This window comes from Apium graveolens, chromosome 11, assembly GCF_009905375.1.
Source record: "Apium graveolens cultivar Ventura chromosome 11, ASM990537v1, whole genome shotgun sequence".
In the NCBI taxonomy this organism is placed as follows: Eukaryota; Viridiplantae; Streptophyta; class Magnoliopsida; order Apiales; family Apiaceae; genus Apium; species Apium graveolens.
In genome coordinates, this window is record NC_133657.1 from 139,999,595 (window position 1) to 140,024,163 (window position 24,569).

Below are 24,569 nucleotides of genomic sequence, written 5' to 3' on the forward strand. Positions count from 1 at the left end.
TGAGTTGAATCCTCGAATATACAAATAGGCTATGACATATGACTTACAAAAATTATTGTAACCAATCAACAAACACAAAGCAAAAGAGTGACAAAATTGGAAAAACAATCACTGAATCGGGGATAATGCCGGGATGAGGTGATTTCCATGTTTGTAGGTAAAAATCGATGATTCGAAATTCAAAATTACGTGCTATGAAATAGGTTTACGGGCTATGTTTGTGGATAGTCCAAGATTGTATATAGAGATATATTCTAGCGGGTTGATCCATTGTCGTGGATATCAACTAGTATTATATATATAGTGTAAAATAGGATATGAGTCCACTCGATAATCTATATGAATAGTGATATTACATATAACTCCTGGGAATACTACTCCTAGGCCTTCAACTCTACACAGCTCCTGGGAGGGCTGCTCCTAGGCCTTCAACTCTATACAGCTCCTAGAAGGACTACTCCCAAGCTCCTAAATGACTCTTGGGACGGCTACTCCTAGGCCCCTAACTCAATGCAGCTCCTAGAAGGAGCAGTCCCGCGCACTACCGCTCCTGACCAGCTCAGTCCCGCAAGCCTAACCTTGGTAAATCCCAGCACGTGAGACGTTGGTCCAGGCACATGATGGGGACAACTGTCACACATCAATCATGGGTATAATCAGGGCACGTGTCAGAGGATCCCCATAACATTCCTCGGCCAGTCCCGCACTGACACGTGTAAAGTATCCACTCCAACCAGATGTCCTCCGCTCCCAGAACCAATGGCTATGATCTAAAGGTACCAACCCCAAAATCCTACCCTTGGGCTATAAATAACCCAAGAAGGTGAGGTTTTGGGGTTAATCACACTCTCACACTCATATCCACACACAGCCACCTTACATTCATATTCATCTCCATCTTCCCAAAAAGCTAGTTCTTACTCTCACGCCGGAGGCGCCGCGGGACTCCAACCCCCCTTCCGGTGTTGTTTTATAGGAGCCCCACAGTAGCTACACATCTACAGCGAAGAAGGATCCAGGACATCGTCGAATGAGCAGCCCCGCCACCAGGAGTTATCAAATAGTATAATGTTAGCAACTTTTAGAAATATATTGATATTGATATTGATTTTATAATTAAATATCATATCATATTTCCGAAGTTTGTAACAATTTTTGGAACTGGATTTTGTATAACTAGTATTACAATTGTTTGTTTGACACCTCTATAAGTATATCAAAATGATTGTTAAATAAAAATGTCAAAACAATGTGTAAGAAAGAAAAATTAAAAAAGAAAGTAAAAGAATTATTTTTTGTAGAGGCAAGTTAGAATTGCTCGTAGCAGAATATTCAGACAAAAATGATGATGAACAAAGAAATTAAGGGAAACAAATTTGAAAGCGAGTACAATCACTATATGTGCATGTCAGCTCTAACGACCCCCTGCCTTTACGCAAATATGGCTTTGCATAATGCAGCACATTCAAAGACTGGTTCACCAAGTTGTTTTCTATCACACTTTTGGCACCTACGAACCTTCTTGTTCAAAATTAAGGTGAGGCTGTGAGGATGAAGTTTCTCCATAACAATATTGCTAATCCCAAACTTTATATTCGAGTACTGACAATAACACGATTTTTCAGAACAATCGAGATGAAACGAAAGATCACAGTCACCGCAATGATAGAACCAAAGGTTTGTGTCTATATCTTGAGAGCAAAATTCACAGTCGAAGTCATGCTCATGATCCTCCATTACCATGCCAGGCTCGTATATCAAGTAAAGCGGGTGAGTATCCCATGGGTGTTTGATTGATCTTGCCTTCATAACACATTTTGCACATATGTTGTAATCACATTCTTCACACCTGTGCTTACAACTACTAAAACCTTTTCCACATGCTTTGCAATATTGTGAACGGTCAAAAGATAATTCGGCAAGGGGATGAAACCTTCGGGAACCTCCGGAATGGAAAACTTTATCAAGTTTGTGCGGATGAGCTTCATGCTTGATCATTTCCGGTAGTGTGGCACATTCAATATGAAGCATGATATATGGTTTCACATTCATATTAACGACGAATATACTATTGCACGACTTACCACAACCATGGCAGATAAAAAACTTGTATGGTTTATATAACTTACCTACATGTAGTATGTGACCTGGCCAAAGATGATGCTTAATTTCTCTGCGAAATTTTGCACAGGCTTCATGCAGGAAGTATTTACAGATAGAACAACTATAGAATAGATTCTTAGTTTGGATGGTTTTGACACAGCCAGCACATATCAATGATATTTCATCATCATATCTATCATCATTGAACTCATTAGTTGTAATGAGTTGTAATTCATGTTCATGAGTCCAGTGTTTAATACCACTTGTTGAGCTAGAGATGCTACTACTGTTATTATTCATGTTGTTTAGACTACTTGCTGCCTTGATAAATTGCTCAACCAATAGATCAATGCTTGATACGTCAGCTGCCGGGAGGTGCACTAATTTGGAATCTAAATTTTCATATTCAGTAGGTCTGAGAATACAAAAATATACAGAGAAATTAACGTTAGCAAGTTCCTAGGTTAGAAATTACAAGCTAAGGTGCAAAATGAAAGCTTTTACAGTCTAGTAATTACAGAAATGTAAATCATTATGTTCAGTAATCTGTACTATATTTTGTTCTGCAAATTGGTACTAAAATTTAACAATGCATATAAGAAATAAGTCATTTTCGTTGTACACGATAAATTAGTTATGTTAAGAACAATGTCATCTGATAAGAGTGACAGATACACATATAGACATGAATATTTGATGCTCAAGAAAATTGTTACCTCCATGTTTGACTTGATCTAGCACATTGAAAATGGGCGAAAAATCTGCATTTGCCACAGTAGTAAAGCCAGTTTAATCGATTCAGTGTCTCATTGCATAGCCTACAATACTGGTCAAATTTTTGATAAGCTTTTGGAAGAGAAAATGAGAGTGTAAGAGGGTGTTTATCGTGAAATTGAAACTGAAAACTTTTAGGAGCATCTGCACAACTCTTGTGCATCCAGAATGGACATTTGGTGCATGCATAAGAAAGATCTTTATTATTATCCTCCACATTGCAAGCATCACACATGAATGAGGATGGACGCTGGATTAGGATTAACGGGTGTTGAGTGTGAGATGGATGGTCAAAATTGCGATTGTCCAAGGATTGAAATTGGAACATTGCGCATTTGAGGCAGATATAATAAAAGCAATATTCATCAGAATTGCAATAACAGAACCATTTCCATCTTACTCCACAAACCATACAATTCAATCGAATAAGAAAAGGCAATGTGGTTGGAGGACGACGGGAACAGAGGATAAGAAACTCAGTAGGGTTTTGGGGGTTCTGAATATGTGAAGGTAATTCTGCACAGGTTTTGTGGAGAAAGAAGTTAACACATCCATTATCTGTACTCGTACTTGTGTTAGTACTGGTTTCACCGGCAATGCTGGGACGAATACAACAATATACAAATGACTTACAAGAGACTATTTTTCCGTTGCAGCCATAACACAAATCACTTTCTTTAGCAACGTGATTCTCCTTCAGGATCAGTGGATGCTGGTGGCTAAGGTGCTCCATTTCTGTATCTCCTTTTTATTTTCTCTTGGCCTTAATTGTAGTTGAGTGAGTAAGGTATATATAACATGCATTTGTTTCACTTGAGATCTTTATGCACTTCAATTCAGGCCTAGGCAACAAGAAGGTCCAATTGCATAAATATGACAATTGCATCTCATAGAAACGTAAAGGGATTAAAATATTACTAGCCTCTTGGACACTCTTTTCTTTTCCAACTGCTTATTCCATGGCACCTTTTTCTAGCAATTACCCTGCCATTTTAAGCATCACATCTCACATAATGTCCTACTCAATACTCAACCAATCACTTTAAGCAAAGACAAGGGGGACCAAATTCTATACCATAAAGAAACACAAATACATGCATGCCACGTTGTGGATTGATTCTTCTACCTCTGTAAATCTGTGACATTTCAAATGACTTAACACGGTAACACATTAATTACCGGTTTCAAACCTCTAAAGTGTGAATATGGCAGTACAATAATATGGTGCTTCAACATAGAAACCCCAAATGGGAGAAAAGAATGGCTGAAATAAGAATAGAAGATTAGACAATAGAAATGACCAAAAAGCTAATTATGTCAAGAAATAAGAATACAGTAAGTCAATGATGTAAGATTTTCACTTGTAAAAAAGGAGTTGGAACGTAATAATATCTTAATGTTAATAAGAAAAATATTTTTGGTCATGGTAGCAAAAGAAACATCTGACATGTTTTTTTAGCTATGCAGTTGGTAATAAGTGTGGCAAAATCAGGGTTCCGCTGAAAGTAGAGCATCATGTTCTATTTTTGACTGCATTTGAACTGCCATTGATTGAAAATTTATCTCAACCATACTCCTATTAAAAGAACAGATCGACGCCAATACGAGTGTATTGCTCTCCCATTGAAATGTATTGCTCTCAGATTAAAACTATCTAACCATTTAAATCTGACATCCAATGATCAACCTAGCTCAAACAAACTTTTGAATCTAATTAAATTGATCCTGAAAATTCTTGAGGAGAACTAAAATTTGTATATATATTTGAATCTTAAGGGAAAATAAAAAAAAAACCCCATAAAATCTGATAATATGAATAGCCAGCAACATAATTATAAGATCAGATGTGTTCTAATCAATCAGTGCACAAGACAGTTACGCATACCTTTTACTATCTTGTGTATCCAAATTCATTCCAGCATTTTGACTGAATGTTATACTTGTGACATCTCAGTAGTCGTTGCTCCGATAATATTTGGTTCATGTTAACCCTCTCATTCTACATTGATGATGCAGATGTAGTGTGTGCTCTGGTAATTAATGTTCTTCACTGCTAGTAAATTGGATTTTGGTAAATTATGTACCTAATTGTTGAACTGTTCAACATTTTGATGGTCAGGTCTTATGTATGTTATTTAGGTCTTGTGTTCTTTTAGTAACTATAACTAGCATTTTTCACCTGTTTTGAGAGAATTTTTTTTGTTTCAGCACAAAAACACATTAATGTATTTGAAAATGCTACTGGAATTGTTGTTCCGGTGGTTGCTCATTTTTTCTATGTCCTGTGTTGTTTCGAGTTTATTTCAATCCCGTGATGTAACCTGGTTCCAGGTTATTTCAAGATGGATACTGCAATTCAGAATCGCACAATTTCTATAAAATTGTAGCCCCCCTAGGGCCTAGCCAGAGGGCAAGGCTTATGTTTGTAAAGAGAATGACCAAGAATCTTACTATTCCCTCTCTTCTACCTAGGAAGTATGTTCTTCTTCTAGATACAGTAGAATGTAAGGAAGATGATAACGAATATATGTTTCAGCATTTGAGGCTGCAGCAAACCACCACTTTGATCATAAACCTGATGGCGATGGATGCTCAGCAGTGCAACTTTATGCTAAAGAATTTAGCAAGTTTATGCTGAAGGTATTCAAAAGAGGCCCTAAGGCGAAAGATGAATTTAAAAGTGACCCTGCTAAGCTGACTCCTTTGGATGACAATGATCCGAAAGGAGTTGATGATATATTTCAGTCTGTATTCTTCCATATTATTTACTGCTCCCTCCCAAGGTTCATGTATTCTCGCTTCAGTTGACTAGTGCACTTCACACCTTCACTACTCTCTCTATCACTTTGCTCTGCCGTGTTGAATGCATGGATCAAAATGGAAATCATTTCATTTCAGCTTCACATTAATTGAAATAATAGCTTTTGATATTTATCGTTTATTAAATTTGGAAACGTCATTAATTGATAAGAAAAATAATATAATTGTTATTTAACACATAATTATTATTCTTTGTCCATTAATATAATTGTTATTTAAGTTTTGGTTTAACAGTAAAAATCTAAGAACTATATCAAATATATTTTTAGCGATTTTAGTTTCTTCCTAAATACATCAAGTTACTTTTTTATGACAAGAATTATAAAATATGTATATCATATAAAATATTTTGGAGAAATAAAATTGGACATGAATTAGTAAATAAACTATAAAATATACTTTTATGGGGAAAATGATATAGAATTTTTAAGGCATGTATTATTAAATATATAGTGAAACATATTACCAAAATAAAAATTTCATGAAACATTCCAAACAAATTCCCCCATCTTGTAATATATTTTCTCATATTTGTGCACATCTCGCCATTTATTAAGTACAAAAATACGATAATTAACAATTTCAAAAAGAAAACACATGAAAAATGAGTAGAAAATAGAAACAACTGTAATGACGTTTTTAGCCCTCTGATGAAAAGAAACCCTAGTTTTGTGTTATTGTGTTAGGCTGAAAAATTCAGATATACCCTTGTGTTGGTTCTGTAATCTCAACCTCAAAAACTAAAGTTTGGTAGTTGAGGTTTGCCCTTTTGCCCTTTTCCTCTCAATTTTCCCCTTCCACCCCTCCCTTCCCTCTCTCTTTCCGGTAATTTTACACCCCCCCCCCAATTCTCAAATACCCTTCTCATCTCTCTCTCTCTCTGTCTCTCTCTCACACACACTCTCTCTCTCTCCTCTCTCTCTCCGACGCACTCTCTCCCTCTCTCTCCCTCTCTCTCCCCATATATAAGTCTAAGTTCACATATGAGAGAGAGAGAGAGACATGGATCTTGTTGTTTGTTATGGGAATTCTATGGCTTTATCACTGATCTATATGGGTTTATCTTTGTTTGTGCAGGTTCATTTGATTGCCTTCTTTTTATTGCTTCTCATCACTCTTTGGACCCACCATTTTTTAAGATTTGTTCTTCTCAGTTCTGGGTGAGCTTCATTTTTTTTTGAAAAATATTGTTTTTGTTTTTATTTCTGATTCTTAAGTTGTTTTGTTTTGTGCTGGTAGGTGGGTTTTATATGAATTGTATCTTTTGTTTGGGGAAATCTTGATGTGTATATATAATGATTATAAAGACTGGATCTTTAAGCTTGAATTGTGCTTATTTGTTGTGATCCAAGCTAGATGTGATGAAGTCAGGATTTGACTGATTGGTTTATTATGTTTAAATAGGTTTCTTGATAAAGGTTGGATTTTTTAGCTTTAAGTGTCCTTAGTTGTTCTTTAGTATGAATATTTATTGCTTCAAATGGGGATAAGTTAGTCAAGGTATTATGAGTCAATATTGTGTCGTTTTCTGGTTGAGAACTGTGCTAGTTATTAAATGAAGCAGGAGGGTTACATGTTATTATAAAGGACAGTGTTTGAAAATTAATTTGGGTATCTTTATGGGATCGGGTGCATAACGGATTGATAAGGAAGGACAGTAGTGTTGTCACACGTGTCGACGATGCTATATAAATACAAAAAGAGGATTGCCTCGTCTTGTCTTTTACTTTCTATTATATGTCTTCTCTTTGATCTCCTGATAGCTGCCATGGAATATTAGGGTTTAATTTAATAAAAGTTGTCAGCTTTTATCCTTTACTGATATGTTTCCTTGTCTTCTGTTAAATCTCTTGATGATCACAGTTATTTCGATAATAATGGTTGTATCTTTAAGCTTAAATTATCCTTAATTTTGTATTCATCAATTAGTACAATAAATTGAGGGTGGCTGTTGATATTTTTTGTCATAACAGGTTTCCTAATATGTCTTTTGTTGCATATCTCAGTGTGAGTGAGAATCTTGGAGGTAATGGCTGATCACGATTTGAATGTTGGGCAAAGGCGAGATATGCCGGTGGTTCAAAACCAGCATTTGGGACTAGGCCATAATCATAATCTAGTCATAGGAGGATTGGTACAGGCTCATGAACATGAGCTCAATCTGGATATAGTACAAGGTGGTGATAATGATTTAGGTCTAGGGCATGGTCATGATCGTGAATTGTTGATGGATCACGAAGTTGCTCTACCTCATGGGCAAAGCCAACACCAACACCATGAACATGAGAATAGATATGATCACCATGATGAAAAGGATAATGGATATGACCATGAGAATAGTAATGGGAATGTGATTGATCCGGGTGAAGAAGATGGTCATAATATTGATCCAAATGAGAATGGGATGGACCACCATAATCATCAAATGGTTGTTTCTGATGAAAACCATGGATTAGATCTATCGGAGAATCATGATTTGACCATTGTAGAGAACCATGAACTTGATGACAACTTGGATCTTGATGTGCACCAGAATCACAATATAGATATGTCACAACTTGTGGTCACTACTCAAATAATGCAAAATCGAACCCTGGTTCCTGCTCCTACTCATGAATTGACTGTTGGACAAGAGTTTCCTGATGTAAAGAGTTGTCGCAGGGCGCTGAGGGACTGTGCCATTGCTCTTCATTTTGAGATACAAACAGTTAAATCTGACAAAACTCGCTTTACTGCCAAATGTGCAAGTGACGGATGCCCTTGGAGGATTCATGCTGCAAAACTACCAGGTACTCTATCATGTCAATGTTAAGATAGATTTACTGTTCAGTTTTTTAGGTGCTTATCCTGTCTTCATCTCTTTTAAGTTTGGCACGATGTGCACCTTGTGTCCCCACAGTTTCCGTAAGAATTTAATTTAATTTAAATAAAAGGTTGTTACAATACCTCCAGGAGTTCCTACTTTCACAATTAGGACTATACATTCGGAACACACCTGTGGCGGAATTGCACATCTTGGTCATCAGCAAGCCTCAGTGCAGTGGGTTGCAAGTTCTGTTGAGCAACGCCTTAAAGAAAATCCTCAATGCAAGCCAAAGGAGATACTAGAAGAGATTCATCGTGTTCATGGAATCACTTTATCCTACAAGCAAGCGTGGAGAGGGAAGGAACGTATCATGGCTGCTCTGCGAGGGTCATTTGAAGAAGATTATCGCCTTCTTCCACAATATTGTGAACAAATCAGACGGACAAATCCTGGAAGCATTGCCTCAGTTTATGTGAATCCAATGGACAACTGTTTCCAGCGCCTGTTTGTTTCATATCAGGCATCAATATATGGGTTTTTAAATGCAAGTAGGCCACTACTTGGGCTTGACAGAACTGTTCTGAAAAGCAAGTACCTAGGGACCTTGCTATTTGTTACTGCCTTTGACGGTGATGGTGCGCTCTTTCCATTGGCATTTGGGGTAGTGGATGAGGAAAATGATGACAATTGGATGTGGTTCCTTTCTGAGCTACATAACTTGTTAGAAATTAACACTGAAAACATGCCAAAACTTACTATCTTATCTGACAGGCAAAAAAGTATTGTTGATGGAGTTGAAGCTAACTTCCCAACTGCTTTCCATGGATTCTGTATGCGTCATCTCACAGAGAGTTTTAGAAAGGAGTTCAATAACACTGTGCTTGTCAACCTTCTATGGGAAGCTGCTAGTGCCCTCACTGTCATTGAATATGAAGGAAAACTACTAGAGATCGAGGAAATATCACAGGAAGCTGCTTATTGGATCCGACGAGTTCCGCCTCGTATGTGGGCCACTGCATATTTTGAGGGCACGAGGTTTGGCCACCTGACTGCTAACATAGTTGAATCATTGAATACATGGATACTTGAGGCCTCAGGTCTTCCGATAATTCAAATGATGGAGTGCATTCGTAGGCAATTGATGACATGGTTCAATGAGAGACGTGAAGTTAGTATGCAATGGACATCCATACTTGTCCCTTATGCTGAAAGGCATATGTCAGAGGCTCTCGAGCGTGCACGAACTTACCAGGTACTCCGAGCTAATGATGCAGAATTTGAAGTCATCTCTCATGAAGGAACAAATATAGTGGATATTCGAAACCGGTGTTGTCTCTGTCGAGGATGGCAGCTGTATGGTCTGCCTTGTTCTCATGCAGTGGCAGCTCTCCTCTCTTGCAGACAAAATGTTCATCGCTTTACAGAGAGTTATTTTACAGTTGTAACATATAGAAAAGCATACTCTCAAACAATACACCCTGTTCCAGACAAGACTCTTTGGAGGGAAATGTCAGAAGGATCTCAAGGCGAACGTGGTTTTGATATTCTTATAAACCCGCCAAAATCACTTCGGCCACCAGGTAGGCCAAGGAAAAAGCGAGTTCGCTCAGAAGATAAAGGTCGTGTGAAGCGAGTTGTCCACTGCAGCAGGTGCAACCAGACTGGACACTTTAGAACAACTTGTTCAGCCCCTATTTAGGTTTAATGGTTAGACCTTGGGGATGTACGATTTTCTTATTTTTGTGAAAATTTAGGTTACTTTATATCCCTGATGTTGAGATGAGCATCTCATTGCTATATTATTTGTTTTACATAAGTTTGAATGTTGGACATGTAATTTATTTAAATGGTAGTATAAAAATTAGGATTTCTGGACTTGTAATTTGTCTTTTGATTTTGTTTCTAGAGTAAATTACAGTTTGGTGGCCTCCCAATTAAATATTTGGAGCTTGTTGACCGATGTTTAAAATCATGCACTTCAGTGAATCAATTTTTCTTTTTTACCCAGTTTAATGACTTCTGTCAACTGAGCCTGTACATAATTTTTTTGCTACTATGATAATAGTGATATACACCACATTCATCAGTTGCATCAACAGAAATAGATCCCAGTTTCCCGCATTCCACAATTCCTCCACTATATTTCTAACCTCTCAGTAACTATTGATCAAGTGAGACCCCGATTCTTTAGTTCGGATATTTCTGGTAAAAAAGAACAAAAATGTCCTGATTATTAAGAACTTAATCGAATTGTTCTTTTTAATCTCAGATATCTGACCATTCTATATGCTGATTATGATTTATTGGCAAAGAGACGAAGAAAAAGATTTCCGATATTCTCAAATCCAACCTGCAACCTAAGCCTACCTTCTTGTTAGCACTTCCTTTTTTATAATATAAAATTTACAACTTGCATACAGTTCAAAATTTAAAATTCATTTTAAAAAAAGTACTTTAGAATAAGTATCTATAAGAAAATGAAGGTAGTTTAAACATAAATTGGGAACGGCCGCCTAAACCTATAATCATCAATGAAGATATGCATAATGCAATACAGTATATATCCCTCTTTGTCTGAAACAAGTTGCTCCAAAATCATAAAATGATACAAACCAAACAGAAAGGAGGCCAGATTATTCTGTTTTGCTGATGCATTGCTATAGGGGCAAGAAGGGTTGGTTTCAGTGTATTGGGTGACCCGAACCAAAGGAAGCAGGTCTCAAAACCAGGACAAACTTAATTCTTCAAGTACCATGAAAAAACCAGAATCATAGGCTAAACAGTTATTCTTCACAAAGCATCTAGAAGCAAAGAGAAGATTCCTAGTCATAGACAACCCCAAGTACAACATTCCCTAAAAACTGACCATCTCTTCATCTTGTAGATTTTTGGAATATGGTCCAGCCAAAAAAGACAAGGTATCAACTTTAATATCCATAGTTGTTTCCATATACAGAGCCATAGTCTCCAGGAGGTGCATGACCAGTTCCATCTGGGGGCTGGGATGGATAGGCAGGTCCGTTATTGGGATAAGGATTATATCCTTGACCAGGTGCAGCAGGATGATTTTGTGAGGCTGCAGCGGCTGCAGCATCGGCAATAAAATTCTGCATCATTCAAACAATGAAAACAGGAATGAATGAAGTAATTCCACATTTATCCTTGCATGAGAATACAACATAGTTAATATGACCAACTAATACAAATTCACTTGGATATTAAATGTATGCCATTTGGTAAAATGATGGATACTAAATATACTGAGACGACAATCTAGGGCTCCTGAATAATTTTGCACAATTTGCAGCAATCAGAATTCAACAATTCAACCTGCACTTTACAACTATGCCAATTTCACATATTTTATTATGCCACTAAAATTCGCCACTGTGCAGTATGCATCAAGAGAGGTCAACAATTTCAGAAGCTAAACTCCATAATGTCGTAGGAACGTAACTAAACATAAACTTTTTAAAAGGAATCGGGGATAGTCAAGTGACAAAGGCGCCTATCTTCTTCCCTCAACATCATGGTATAAATACCTAATTCTCTTTACCCTTAAAACTAACCTTCTAAATATATATATGGGTGGCAATCCATGGAGGGCTCTCTTATATAGAGGTCCGTAGAGAACCATTATTTAAAAATACAAAATACATAATTTATTTCATTTTTAATCATATAGAGTTACAAATTTTAATTACCAAATTAAAAACGAAGTTGCACAATTTTTTAAAAAAAAATCTTTGAAATATGATAAAATAGTTTGAAGTGGTTTTGTACTAGAATCACAATAAGATCACACTTATTCAAAATTATTCCACAATAGAATCAAATTTAAAATCAATTTTTTTTTTCAAATTTCAGTTGTTAAACTTTTTATTAATTTAAGTATAATTATTATTCTACATTAGCAACGGATTTGATGAAATTCTATAATACAATCAAGAGTTCTCTACAGTTCTCTATATAAAAGGGTTCTCTCATGAAAAAAGGCCTATATCTATCTATCTATCTATCTATATATATAATGTACTACAATTCTACAATGAAGATGTTAACCTATACAGTGATGTTGGTTTTTCAGGTTACAGTTAAAGCCAACAAAAAGAAAGAGCAAGAACCTTGAGATAATCTTTGCTCACATGTGGTTACAGAATGCTACAAAGGGATGGAGTACCTGTATCAACTGTTGTGCAGTTTGAACTTGTGAAGCAGATCCATTTATCTCAACAGTCATCTCATCAGGAACGCCTCTTGTTTCCTGAATTGCAATAGTTGCACCACTGGCACGTCTAATATAACTAATACTTGCTCCAGAGGTTCCAATAACAGCATCAGCATATGTAAGTGGTATTTGCATGTTTTGGGAAACCTGAAAATACCAAGTATGAGTATCCCTTACATTGATGATTATAATTTATAAATGTATACCAGCCAATTAAGCATGCAGTGGCTGCGGTTCACTGCCTACAATATCTTCTTTTGGCCCATGTAAATTATGGTCAAATTGACATTAAAGACTACCACATAATATATTCAATAAGATTGGTTATGCAAAAGTTAAGGTGCTACGCATATATAATGTCCATGCCACTGCTCTAGCTTCCATGTGTAATTTGGTTATGCTTGACGCAAATATTACCAAGAAAGCATAAAAAATAATTCTGAAAACTAAATTGGTGTACAAAATGCCAAATACACTTGAAACTCAAATTATAGAGAAAATGTTTCAGTAGTAAGATTGCAAGGAAATTCAATTGAATCTAATAGCCGATTTTAGTTTCGAGAAACGCACCTTTGTAACCATTGACTGATGTGGTTGCATGTTTGGCTGAGTACCCATTGACATATCCCTTCCGTATGCTGGTGCACCTGCACGTGGTTGCTTTTCAATAGGAGGTATATCTGCTGGTGGATAGTAGTTGTCAAATTGACGTGGAGGTGGTGCATACTGAGGATTTAAAGGAAATCCATGTCCTCCACCACTAACAGCGTTCATCCCAAAACCTTGAGGCCCCCAAGATTGTGGAGGGGGCAAGTCCTGATTTCCACGAGTATTTGGAGATTGCATCTGTCCACCAAAACAAAAACGGCATTCTTTGAGTATATAAATCTGTTACCAATCATAAATGACCATGAATATATTTGTTTATGTATGTGAGAGTGCGTGTGTGTGTGTGCACACGACAGACACACACATAAATTCACATTACAACTAGACATTCTATTTCTCAAAAACAGGAATCATACTTCTATCTCAAATATGCCAATAACACTACGATCAACTAGAAATTTCCTGAGGTGGTTTGCAATCAGTTCAATAGCCTTGTGCACCCCTGCAGCTTCTCCCTGTACCTCAACGACATTATCATCTGGAAGAGCAAAAATTGGCAAATTTTCTGCAGATATTTGTTCAACAAAAATATTATCATCTGGAAGAGCAAAAATTGGCAAATTTTCTGCAGATATTTGTTCAACAGAAATTAATTGCATTAGCAATATAGTTCATGACTGATGAAAGATAAAAGAGACCAATCACCAGGAAGAGGACTATCAACATTCAGTCGTTAATTAATGATTTAAATATAATAATACATAAAGCACAATTTCATAAGGTTTAGAGTAAAATAAAGCGTATATTGTATTAACTAAATGGTTTACAGGCTAATAAAAAATAATTGTCTACTGCGGTTGGAAATCAAACATGAAATTGAAGAAATATTTACTGGAAGCAGAAGCCACACACACAAGAGGGGAGGGTAAAGAAAAAAAAGGATTCCCAGGGAGAAGCTTCTTCAATGAACATAATGTACAAATGTTTCTTTTTTTTACAAAACTGGTAGGGAAATTAACAAGTACCTCTTCCAAGAACTCGAATAATACAACCCGATGCATCTTGTATAGACTTTATAGTGGCACCCTGCTTTCCGATTAGGCTTCCACCCTGTGTAGCTGCAACAAGCATTCTTGTGGAAACTGTTCCACCTGCAGCAAGTTGTTGAGCGTGCGCTGGATCAGCGTCAACATCAACGACGCGTTTATGAACTTTCAGCAAACCATCTACAGCAGGAGGAATGGGGACATCTGGCAGCTCCTTGGCAGAAATCATAACCTAGTTAAAGAGCACAAGTCCATGAAGGTCCCATTAGAAAATAAGTCTTGCAAAATTAGCTATTCAGATGCAAATTTAAGCAAAATTATAAGTTAATCCCAATACATATTCGAGAAAATGTAGAATCACAGAAAATATTAGCTGGAGTACTATTAATTTCTGCCAATGAAACAATCTCTGTACAATGTTAAAATATAACAAACCACTCTTTACACACATGTACCCATTAAAGTTGCTTTCTTAACTACCAAAAGATAATTGGATAGATTTCGATAGTGTCAAGAATTATCAATATCTTGTATAAGTTATTGGTCATTACTCTAAATCTTCTTTTATCTAATCAAAGCAGACAAAATAGCACCTACTTAGACTATCTACAATAGGGGTTGTCAAAGTTGATGTGGCATGGCACTCTTGGTTGCCTACCAATTGGAATTGGTAGGCTGCCAATGGTTGCCAACTTCTGGCAACTTCCCGAAATGGTTAAAACACATATTTAGTACAAAAAGGACATGTCTTGAATACTTATTTTAGTTTAAGAGTTATTTAAAATGAAAACATAGGACCCTATTGGGGATGCTCTTATAAGGCTACTATTGGAGTGTCATAGGACCCTATCAGGGATGCTCTTATAAGTACATGTCTTGAAAACTTATTGGAGTGTTTTTTGAGTAAATGTTGCCAAAGTTGACATGGAAGAGACATAAAATAAAATTCATGTGGAAAGAGTTGGGCAACTATCTTCGAAAACCCTACTGGGGATGCTCGTATAAGGCTACTAATTAACTTAATTCACATTTTTTCTTTTATTACCTCAGATTCCTAAAACTAAGATTTGTTAAATAGCAAAAACCTATTGGGATTAGGGAAGGTTAAGTGATGAAGCCATGCCTAGTCCATGTTTGTTTTGAAGAATCAAGTCTGGGACTGGACTGTAATCCTTACAAAAAAATTCACCCTTTGTTTGTCCGGTAGAAACTTAAGATTACAGTCTAGTAGTAGAAAGCATTTAAGAGTCCAGTCCCTCGTGAACACACATAGAATTAGTATTATTGTTATTAAAGATATATATATATATATATAATCCAACGATTATCAAGGAAGAGATATAAATCACCCCTAGAGTGCCCGTTAATGTCTGTAAACCTAACACAAAAGTTAGATTCTATCACTGTCATTATATTTGGTTTTCAATACCGTTTCTTTCATTTTCCTACATTTGCCTTCCCCGGTGATCGGTGTCACCATAAATGCATATGACTCCAAATTATTACAACATAGCCCAGTCTTAAGCATCATACAACAGTACCAGATAACTCCATGTAATTTAGATGACTTTGTTATAGATGCTTTTGTTGGAAAGAAATATAACAGGACTAAAGGAGGGAACTAGATTTAAAAAGCATCAAGTATTTATTTAAATAAGTTCAAAACTCTTTTATAAGAGAAGATAATCTAGGAGTAGTTTCATTTTTAATATTTAGAGATATTTAGTTTATCTCTAAAAAACATCCATACAAGTTACTACTTACACTTATGGCACAAGAACTTTTCAACGTTTGTAATGCTCGATTGCTCATCACTGCAATCTGCATCTTTGATTCTTGCCACTTTGGTGATAGGAGTTTGCTTTAAAAATTGCAAGAACCTGCACATACCCATCTTGGTTACTTACATTGAGTAGATTTTATTTTTCTTTGATCTGCTGGTCAGTTATGATTTTCTTCAAAATATATTCTTCTGTTCCATCAGTTTAGCTTATTAAGCACATTTTTTCTTGGAAATTACACGTCTCATTAGCTGTTAATTGCGAACACTTGAACATTGCTTAATACATTCACCGATATTGAGAGCCTATTTGGTAAATGTAGCATTACAAGTTGGAATCAACTTAGACGTCAAAATTAATTAATTTTAATAATTAATAGTTTTATTTGTCTAGTTTATTCGAGGTACTTGCTTTCCGGAGCTTGTTTCTCTGTTTAGTTTTGACTAAAAAAATCAAGATCATTCTCAAGTGCACATTTCAGTACTTTTCTGTCATTTCTTTCTTCTAGCACATACAAATTTTACATTACAAAAATCAGATCTTATTAGTTCAATGATAAAAAAACCTGTAGAGTCACAAATAATCCTCAGACTCATCCCACTGAAATCAAAATATAATATTCATATCTATTCAATAATAAAATATTACAAGAGTTTATATAGATAAATCATTACTTGGAAGCCAAGTAATTTCTTATTTAATAAAAAACTACATCCTTGTACTTATAGATATCTACTAACAAAATTAGAAAAAGGAAACATAGCCTTTTAACTTCTATTATTCTACTAAAAGATTCCTAATAACTTACATAACATTAACTAAAATAACTATTAATTATAATCAATTTGATTCCTAAATATTTACGTACAATATAAACAAATTAATTTATTAACTCCTTCTTCCGCATCATGTAGATTATGATGCCGTTTGGCTTGACTTAAAAAAATTCGCAATATCAATTAAAGTACAACTCGTTCACTTTAAGTCAAAAGTGATAGTTCTAAATTTATGTTGGATGTATAATGTTAGCTAATTTTACTTTAAAGTGAACTAATTGGATAAATTTTGACTAAAATAATAGAATTTATATCAAATATAACATAGAAGTATAAAACACAAATACGTATATAATTTAAAATATGAGTAAAAAGGTCACTTAAAGTCATCATATAGAGTTTGATGTTACAAGAAAATTAAGTTGAATAAAAGTATTGTACCTCAAGGGTACTTAAATCTTTTAAATTAGAAGTAACTTAAAGCTGAAAATTTTGAAAAGTGGTGTGAGTTTTAAAATTTTAAACAGAACTAGTTTAAAAGTGTATACTTTTTCAACATGTTGAAAAGCAATTATTAGATGCATACTCTAAAACAAAATTCCTTAAGCATCTATCAGTCGAAGATACCAAAGAAAATATTAAAACGAACTCCTCCGCCATCTACAGAGAACTAGCTCTTCTTTCTCAACCACTTATTTCTTCTTGTTCTTATCTACTATAAAGGTGAAATGCTACATGCATGCTGGATCCCAGCTTACTACCCAGTGTAATAGTCAATATCTAGTTTAAATCATGGTTAAAGGAATAGGCCTAAGGTTTTAGATTGAGGAGTGTGTATTTTGTTAATTCCCTTGTACGCTCTTTGTAAACATGAATGGAGTTATAAATTTTTCATAATGTAAATTTAATGGGCAGACATCTTTTCAAGATAATCATTCATCTATATAAGAGAATTTAGTAGTAGTATATAAGATTCATAGAATGCATATAATCAAAGATTAAGCACGAGTTTCTATTGAAATGTCTAAATTTTGTTTCTTTTTCACTCATCGTTCTTTTCCGTATTTTTATATTATTCAATCTTGATAATCTGAAGTGTCATATAGAGATGTCAATGTCATACTCATATTATCACACTTATACAAGCAGATGTTAGCCTAGAAGCCAACACAAGTCATACACTCTTTAGAAGAGAGACCGTGTGACAGCAAATATGCACATAGATTATAGACCCAATAGACAGCAAAAAAAAGACAACTAGCAGAACTAGATAAGCTGGTATAAATTATTAAGTTGATTGCTGCTCAAAATAAGTATAAACCAATAGCTCAGAACATGAAAATTAAGATAAGGACAAAACACCATAACAATAAACCTTACCAGCTAAGATTATTAAGCTATTTAAAACTTCAACAAGTGTATATGCAAAAAAAAAAAATTATGTTCACAAGAAACTTACTGTTCTTTCATTGGTCCCAGGAGGACCATCAAGAATTTTAATGCGGGCTTTTGTTTCCTCACAAGTTTTTTTAATGTATTCTCCCTTCCGTCCAATGATACTGCCAACCTTTTGTACAGGAACTAACAACCTAAAAACATTCTCTCCAGGCCATCCAGGCCATTTTTTCTCGTTATCATTCACGGGATTGTCACTTTTTTTATCATTTTCAGACTCCTGAACTTCTGGTGGATTTGAATCATCAGGTATACCATCCATTTCAGTAATGCCACCGGTCTCCTGCACACCGCCAATTTCAGGCACATACCCCATTTCAGGCACACCACCCATTTCGGGCACACCCCCCATTTCGGGAACACCCCCCATTTCGGGATCACCACCCATTTCAGGATCACCGCCTATTTCAGGAATACCGCCCATTTGCTGTTCTTCAAATATTTCTTCAGCCATGTCCTGGACAAGACAAAAACTGGATTAGAATCTGTCAATCTAATTTAAATTCCAAGAACAAGTACAACTCCTGGAGCTCAACAAAAAAATTATAATTCCTGAAGTTACAAAAAAAAAATCTTAAACCGGAAAGAGATGGTACTCGTGTATCAATATATTAGTTTATATATGATCAACTGTTGCATAAATCATACTTAAAAAACATTATTAAAATAAACACTAACTTAGTCTTTATTTACCATAGTAAAATATAAGTTGTGAACTGGATAGTGAAAATATTAATGTTTTGATGCCTGGACCAAGAAAAAATATATATGGACCAACAAAAGTATACTCAAGTAATATACTGAAAGCGTAATTTACTTAAAAATTTACAAGACAACAAAAAAAAGAAACAACGATCAAGCAGCACTAAAAATAAGGCATATAAGTAACAAATCAAGTGACACCACCAAAATCGCAGAGTATTTTTAAGTTAAATTAGCCAAACATCAAACATGGGGCCAATGCACATTAAGCAGTCCAGCTCCATGTAAAATTGTTATTTCTACAACTAAAAACAATTATTTTTCCCCTTTCAACCTCCGGTTACTAATAACGAGAAATATCCGATTGGTTAAGCCTTAATTGATTGATAATTGTTTAACCAGATCATCAACCTTCTAATGATCCGCATTATAAAAAAATTTACTAAACAAAACCCTAAACCACTACAATTATATCGAAATCCTCCTAAGAACCAAACAAAAGAAACCCCTTATTCGATTTAAATCTTCTACAATTATATCAAAACCCTCAATTTGAAATGAAAAACACCCCCCATCTATTATAACCCCAAAAGTACTAATTTCATACACAATTAAACGATTAAACCCTAGAAAAACAAGATAATACAAATTAAACAAGACAATAAAAGTAAACTAAATACAATTCAGAGAATAGATACACACAAGAGAAAAGGGGGCTCAAAACCCTAGAACAAATAATAAACTTACAGAAACATAAATCTCAATTGAAAAGGCAATTAAAATAAAAGGTATTCACAAAAAGAATTATATGAGTGTGTATATATATACCGAGAGAGATACTTACAAGCTTCATTGAGAGAGAGAGAAAGAGACTTACAAGCTTGTTGATAGGCGAGAGAGAGAGAGAGAGACTTACAAGCTTGTTGATTGAAGAGGAGAGAGAGGTGCGTCCACAAAACACAAACACGAGATACGTATATGTATTGTTCTAAAAAGTATCTGATCGAAATCCGATTTTTTTTTACAAATTTTTCTTTATTGCGGTATATATAATTATTTATTAAAATTAAAATACTATATTTATTTAAAAATAAATAATTATAGAAACTATGATATAATAAATATATATTTATTAATAAATAACTAATATAATAATAATAATATATTAAATATAATTTAATGTTATAATACATCCGATTTTTATTCCGATTAATCCCCGATTTTCAATTAATCATAAATCGGTAGCTCGACCGATCTTTCCCGATTCCCGATTTTTACAACACTCTTATTGTTTTTACCTGCACGTAAACCATGCAATGCACGCGCACTGATTAAAAAATTTGTAATTTTATTATTTTCATAATTTATAAAAATAAATTATAAAAAATAATAAATATATTATTGAGATTAATGAAGTTAAAATTATGTATTATATTATTGAAAAATTTAAAAATTAGATAGTTAAAATCTTAAAAAAATCATCTTACCACAGCCTCTATAGGTCACTTCTCTATAAGAAGGTGGGAGTCTGATGTATGTGGATGATTTGATAATATTTCTTTTAAAAGTTGTTTTTCTAATTTATTTCTTTATTTATTAATTATTTTATTATATTATAATTTAAATTACTAAAATTAATTTTGTAAATGTTTGGTTCCCTACAAAAGAGGTAAGATAGAAGTTGAGTGTGATTAGAAATTAAGTTGAATATAGTATAATTTAAATTAATAAAATTAATTTTGAAAGTGTTTGGCTGCCGGCAAAAAAGAGGTATGAAAGAGCTTGAATGCGAATAGAAATCAAGTTTGGATAATAATTTACAGAATTTGTAATCATATAAGATACATGATTAATTTTTTTAGTTTAAATTATATATTTTTTTAAATTTGTTTTGAAAGATATTAACGTACTTTTTTAGGAGGTGTTAAACAGCCCATTAAATGAAACTATATCACGACTAATTATAACATAATATTATTATTTATATAATATTTTTTGTAAAATTAAAAAAATTATAAAAGATAATTTAATAAAATATAATAACTATGTATTATTGAAATTAGTGATACATATATTTTTTATATTATACTTTTGTCAGATTCAAATTTGGATATTTAAAATATTAAGATTTAGAATATTGTTCATATTGAATATAACAATTCTCATGTTTTTATTTTAAAATTCAATAACCATCACATATCAATACTAAATTATTAAAATCGAAAAAAATTATAAATGTGATATGGCAACTCATATTTTAATACTTACACCATAAATTTTTCATTTTATAACTAAAATTTTAGTGTAGTCCGCAGGATGAACGAAAAACGTTTTTCCTCATAGGGAGAGGCATACATTGAGTCAGCCTACTCCGTAACGTTAAATTTTATTTTTATTTTTTAATTAAAAATGATAAGCGTTAGCCTTTATTTTTGAAAAGTGTTAATCAATCAACGAAATAAAACCATATTTTACTTATAATAGTATAGTATGTATAGATAGATTAATATTATTATTTTTTTAAAATATTTTTAAATATTTTTTTCTTGGCATTTTTTGAATTAATTAGATATATTTTTAGTCCGCAGGATGTACGAAAAACGTTTTTCATGAGAGGGAGAGGCATACATTGAGTCAGCCTACTCTGTAGCGTTGAATTTTATTTTTATTTTTTAATAAAAAATGATGAGCGTTAGCCTTTATTTCTGAAAAGTGTTAACCAATCAACAAAATAAAACCATGTTTTACTTATAATAGTATAGTATGGATAGATAGATTAATATTATTATTATTTAAAAACATTTTTAAATATTTTTTTCTTGATTTATTAATTATATTATTATATTATAATTTTAATTACTAAAATTAATTTTGAAAGTGTTTGGTTTCCTACAAAATAGGTAATAAAGAAGTTGAGTGCAATTAGATATTAAGTTGAATAAGAATTCATAGAGTTTATAGTTATATTAGATACTTGATTTTACTTAATAAAATTATATTTGTTTAAGTTTTATTTTGAAGGTGTTAGTATACGTTTTAGGAAGGTGTTAACCAACCGACTAAATGAAACCATGTTTCGCTTATAATAGTATAGTATAGATATACCAAAAATTTGTCCCATTTTTATATTTCAGTGTTTTTCGATTTTTTGCATGTAATTTTTAAGTTTTCTTTCTTGAAGTTTCGAAAAATATGATTTTTTTTATTTCTGCTTAAAAAAAATACACCCGCCGTCTGGGGAGATCCTCCCAAACCCAAAATATCAACTGAATACATATTTCTCACGGGCAGAATCACTTTTTTAAAATTTTTTATAAAGAACACGCATGTACAAGCGTGTCTATTTTTGACTTTTAATGAATGTGCATCATGAAATGGGTATTCTTACTAAATTCAAAAAGAAATAGGTATGAGCATGCGTTTTATTTAAAAATTTTAAAAAGACCGTATACGCATGCTAAAAATGTGTAATCCGTGGATATTTATGGTGGAATCTCGCGCATACATGCATTTTGGGCACTTGAAACTGCAAAGTGCTGTATTTTGAGTATTTTTTGTTTTCAAATTTATTTTCTACAAATACTATTTTGCAATATGAAATATTAAAAAAATCAAGTTTCTTTTTAAAAAGCATAAATAAAATTACATATATAGTTGTTTTTAATTACAAATCGTATTTATGCAAAAAATTTCAGGTGATAATTAAATCGGAAAAAGAACTTTTAAAAATGATATTTTTGGTAATTTCTTATTTTATCGATATATATTATGCTCAGAATTATGTATAAAAATTTAATGTTTATATTATAATATAAAATTCAAAAAGTTGAAAACAAAACTTTAATTATAAAATCGCCACGCGTTTACTATGTAATAAATTAATTACTTAGAAAATAAATTATTTTAGGATAATCATAAACAAAATTAAATCTTACACTAATAAAATCGTATTAAAAATATTTATTACTTACCATTCTCATCCTGCTACAGCAACCATGATAAATTAATAATTATAATTTAAAAGTAGTTACATTTGTTTAATTTATTTATGTATTATATATCAAAAATGCTTACAAGAATTTTTTTTCTAAAAAATGAGATATATTAATATCCGAAGAAAGACTGGTACATAAATATTTAGAGTTGGTGAAGTCAACTAAGGGCTAATAGAGGTAACTTAGAACATACGACGCGGGCTCACTTTTTAGTTGATTCAGGGGCTTTTTTAATGGGCTAGTGGAGGAGTGATGCAACAGTCTTCTTTTAAAGCCATCAATTTTTAAAGGACCAACGATTTATTAATAAAAACTTTAATCCTTTAAAAATTGATAGCGTTGAAAGAAGACCGATTCATCACTCCTTCTCTAGTAGCCCATTAAAAAAGCTCCTGAATCAACTAAAAAGAGAGCCTGGTGCATATGCTCTAAACATGTGTTCTTTTTTGTTCATTTTAGTACACTAAATTTTATAATGCCCGCATTCTTAACTTCTCAATCTCATTTTTTTCATAATATATATATATACAAAATGGGTACTAATTGGCTCTCTTCCGAAAAATTACAATTATGTGTCTCGTGGGTTCGATAATTTATTGATCAGATTACCGGTCGATATACAAACAAGAATAAATTGTGGGGGAGAATTCATGAAAATTATGCACAAAATTGGTGTGACACTCCCAAAAATCCTAATGTCAAATCTCGTTCAAAAGTTGCACTTGACTCACGCTGGACACCATTGAAGAGATCTCAGAAAAAATGGCATCGTGCCAGGAATCAAGCTAAGTATGTATAGTGCAAGCGGAACAAATTTGGTGGATGAGGTAAATGTTTTTTTATATATTTTGTAATATGCATTATTTTTTTGTGTAATAATTTAGTAATTAAATATTGTGATTTTTCAGATAACTCAAGCTCAAGGACTATATTTCAAGGAAATGAATAAAATATTCAACAAATGGGAATGTTATGAAATAGTTGCAGCACATCTTCAATTTGTAGACGTTCCCACTAGTTCTCCTTCATTTCAGCAAAACTTTTGAACACGAATGAAATCACTTATCAATCTGAATAGCGATGATATCCCATCAAGATTGCAATAAACCAAAGCATCTCTCTACATCTTTGCGATACGCCTCTTGTTTCTTAAAAAACAATTTTTATGATTGAGTGGCAAGATTTGTTATAGTTTTACAAACGTTGAATACCTATGATAGATTCCATCGACAAGATGATAAGCGTTGTTATATCTTTTCCCATTAACGTGAAACACCACCGTTGGGCTATTTCCTACAATGACTTTATCAAACACGGGAGACTGACTAATAACATTAATATCATGTTGAGCTCCAGGCACACCAAAAAAGGTATGTCATACCCAAGTGTCATCGAAAGCGACTACCTCTAAAATGATGGTAGGGCATCCTTTCTGATCACTATAAGCCTCTTCACAACCTCTTGGACAATTCTT

The 24,569-nt window shown here is 33.5% G+C and overlaps 3 protein-coding genes across 6 annotated transcripts; 1 reads left to right on the top strand and 2 right to left on the bottom strand.

Annotated features, from left to right (window-relative positions):
- Positions 1 to 1,331: 1,331 nt before the first annotated feature.
- On the bottom strand, positions 1,332 to 4,982 carry LOC141695270 (uncharacterized). The gene is made up of 3 exons (XM_074499529.1): positions 4,763 to 4,982; positions 2,820 to 3,719; positions 1,332 to 2,518 (listed from the first exon to the last, which is right to left on the bottom strand). Exons 2-3 carry the CDS (start codon positions 3,608 to 3,610, stop codon positions 1,432 to 1,434), a joined length of 1,878 nt encoding a protein of 625 aa, XP_074355630.1. The 5' UTR covers positions 3,611 to 3,719; positions 4,763 to 4,982; the 3' UTR covers positions 1,332 to 1,431.
- Positions 4,983 to 6,429: 1,447 nt separating this feature from the next.
- Positions 6,430 to 10,380, top strand: LOC141696925 (uncharacterized). The gene is made up of 4 exons (XM_074501080.1): positions 6,430 to 6,522; positions 6,775 to 6,857; positions 7,704 to 8,486; positions 8,650 to 10,380. Exons 3-4 carry the CDS (start codon positions 7,727 to 7,729, stop codon positions 10,200 to 10,202), a joined length of 2,313 nt encoding a protein of 770 aa, XP_074357181.1. The 5' UTR covers positions 6,430 to 6,522; positions 6,775 to 6,857; positions 7,704 to 7,726; the 3' UTR covers positions 10,203 to 10,380.
- Positions 10,381 to 10,953: 573 nt separating this feature from the next.
- Positions 10,954 to 20,087, bottom strand: LOC141697044 (flowering locus K homology domain-like). Of its 4 annotated transcripts, none has more exons than XM_074501230.1 (7): positions 20,017 to 20,087; positions 18,403 to 18,855; positions 14,366 to 14,618; positions 13,757 to 13,965; positions 13,302 to 13,577; positions 12,684 to 12,878; positions 10,954 to 11,610 (listed from the first exon to the last, which is right to left on the bottom strand). In XM_074501230.1, exons 2-7 carry the CDS (start codon positions 18,850 to 18,852, stop codon positions 11,431 to 11,433), a joined length of 1,563 nt encoding a protein of 520 aa, XP_074357331.1. In that variant the 5' UTR covers positions 18,853 to 18,855; positions 20,017 to 20,087; the 3' UTR covers positions 10,954 to 11,430. The 4 variants fall into 4 exon arrangements, with proteins under 4 accessions (XP_074357331.1, XP_074357333.1, XP_074357330.1 ...); XM_074501232.1 differs by having other exon boundaries at positions 13,757 to 13,905; positions 19,945 to 20,055; XM_074501229.1 differs by having other exon boundaries at positions 19,945 to 20,055.
- Between the last annotated feature and the right edge of the window lie 4,482 nt (positions 20,088 to 24,569).

Bases quoted from the DNA above. Each gene is read 5' to 3' on its own strand.
- LOC141695270 (XM_074499529.1), bottom strand. From the start codon at position 3,610: ATGGAGCACCTTAGCCACCAGCATCCACTGATCCTGAAGGAGAATCAC. The intron at 2,519-2,819 runs GTAACAATTTTC...TTGTATTCTCAG, and splicing joins AGATCAAGTCAAACATGGAG to ACCTACTGAATATGAAAATT.
- LOC141696925 (XM_074501080.1), top strand. From the start codon at position 7,727: ATGGCTGATCACGATTTGAATGTTGGGCAAAGGCGAGATATGCCGGTG. The intron at 8,487-8,649 runs GTACTCTATCAT...CAATACCTCCAG, and splicing joins TCATGCTGCAAAACTACCAG to GAGTTCCTACTTTCACAATT.
- LOC141697044 (XM_074501229.1), bottom strand. The intron at 13,578-13,756 runs GTATGATTCCTG...TTTGGTGGACAG, and splicing joins TTGGCATATTTGAGATAGAA to ATGCAATCTCCAAATACTCG. The intron at 11,611-12,683 runs GTACTCCATCCC...TGAATGATGCAG, and splicing joins CTGCACAACAGTTGATACAG to AATTTTATTGCCGATGCTGC.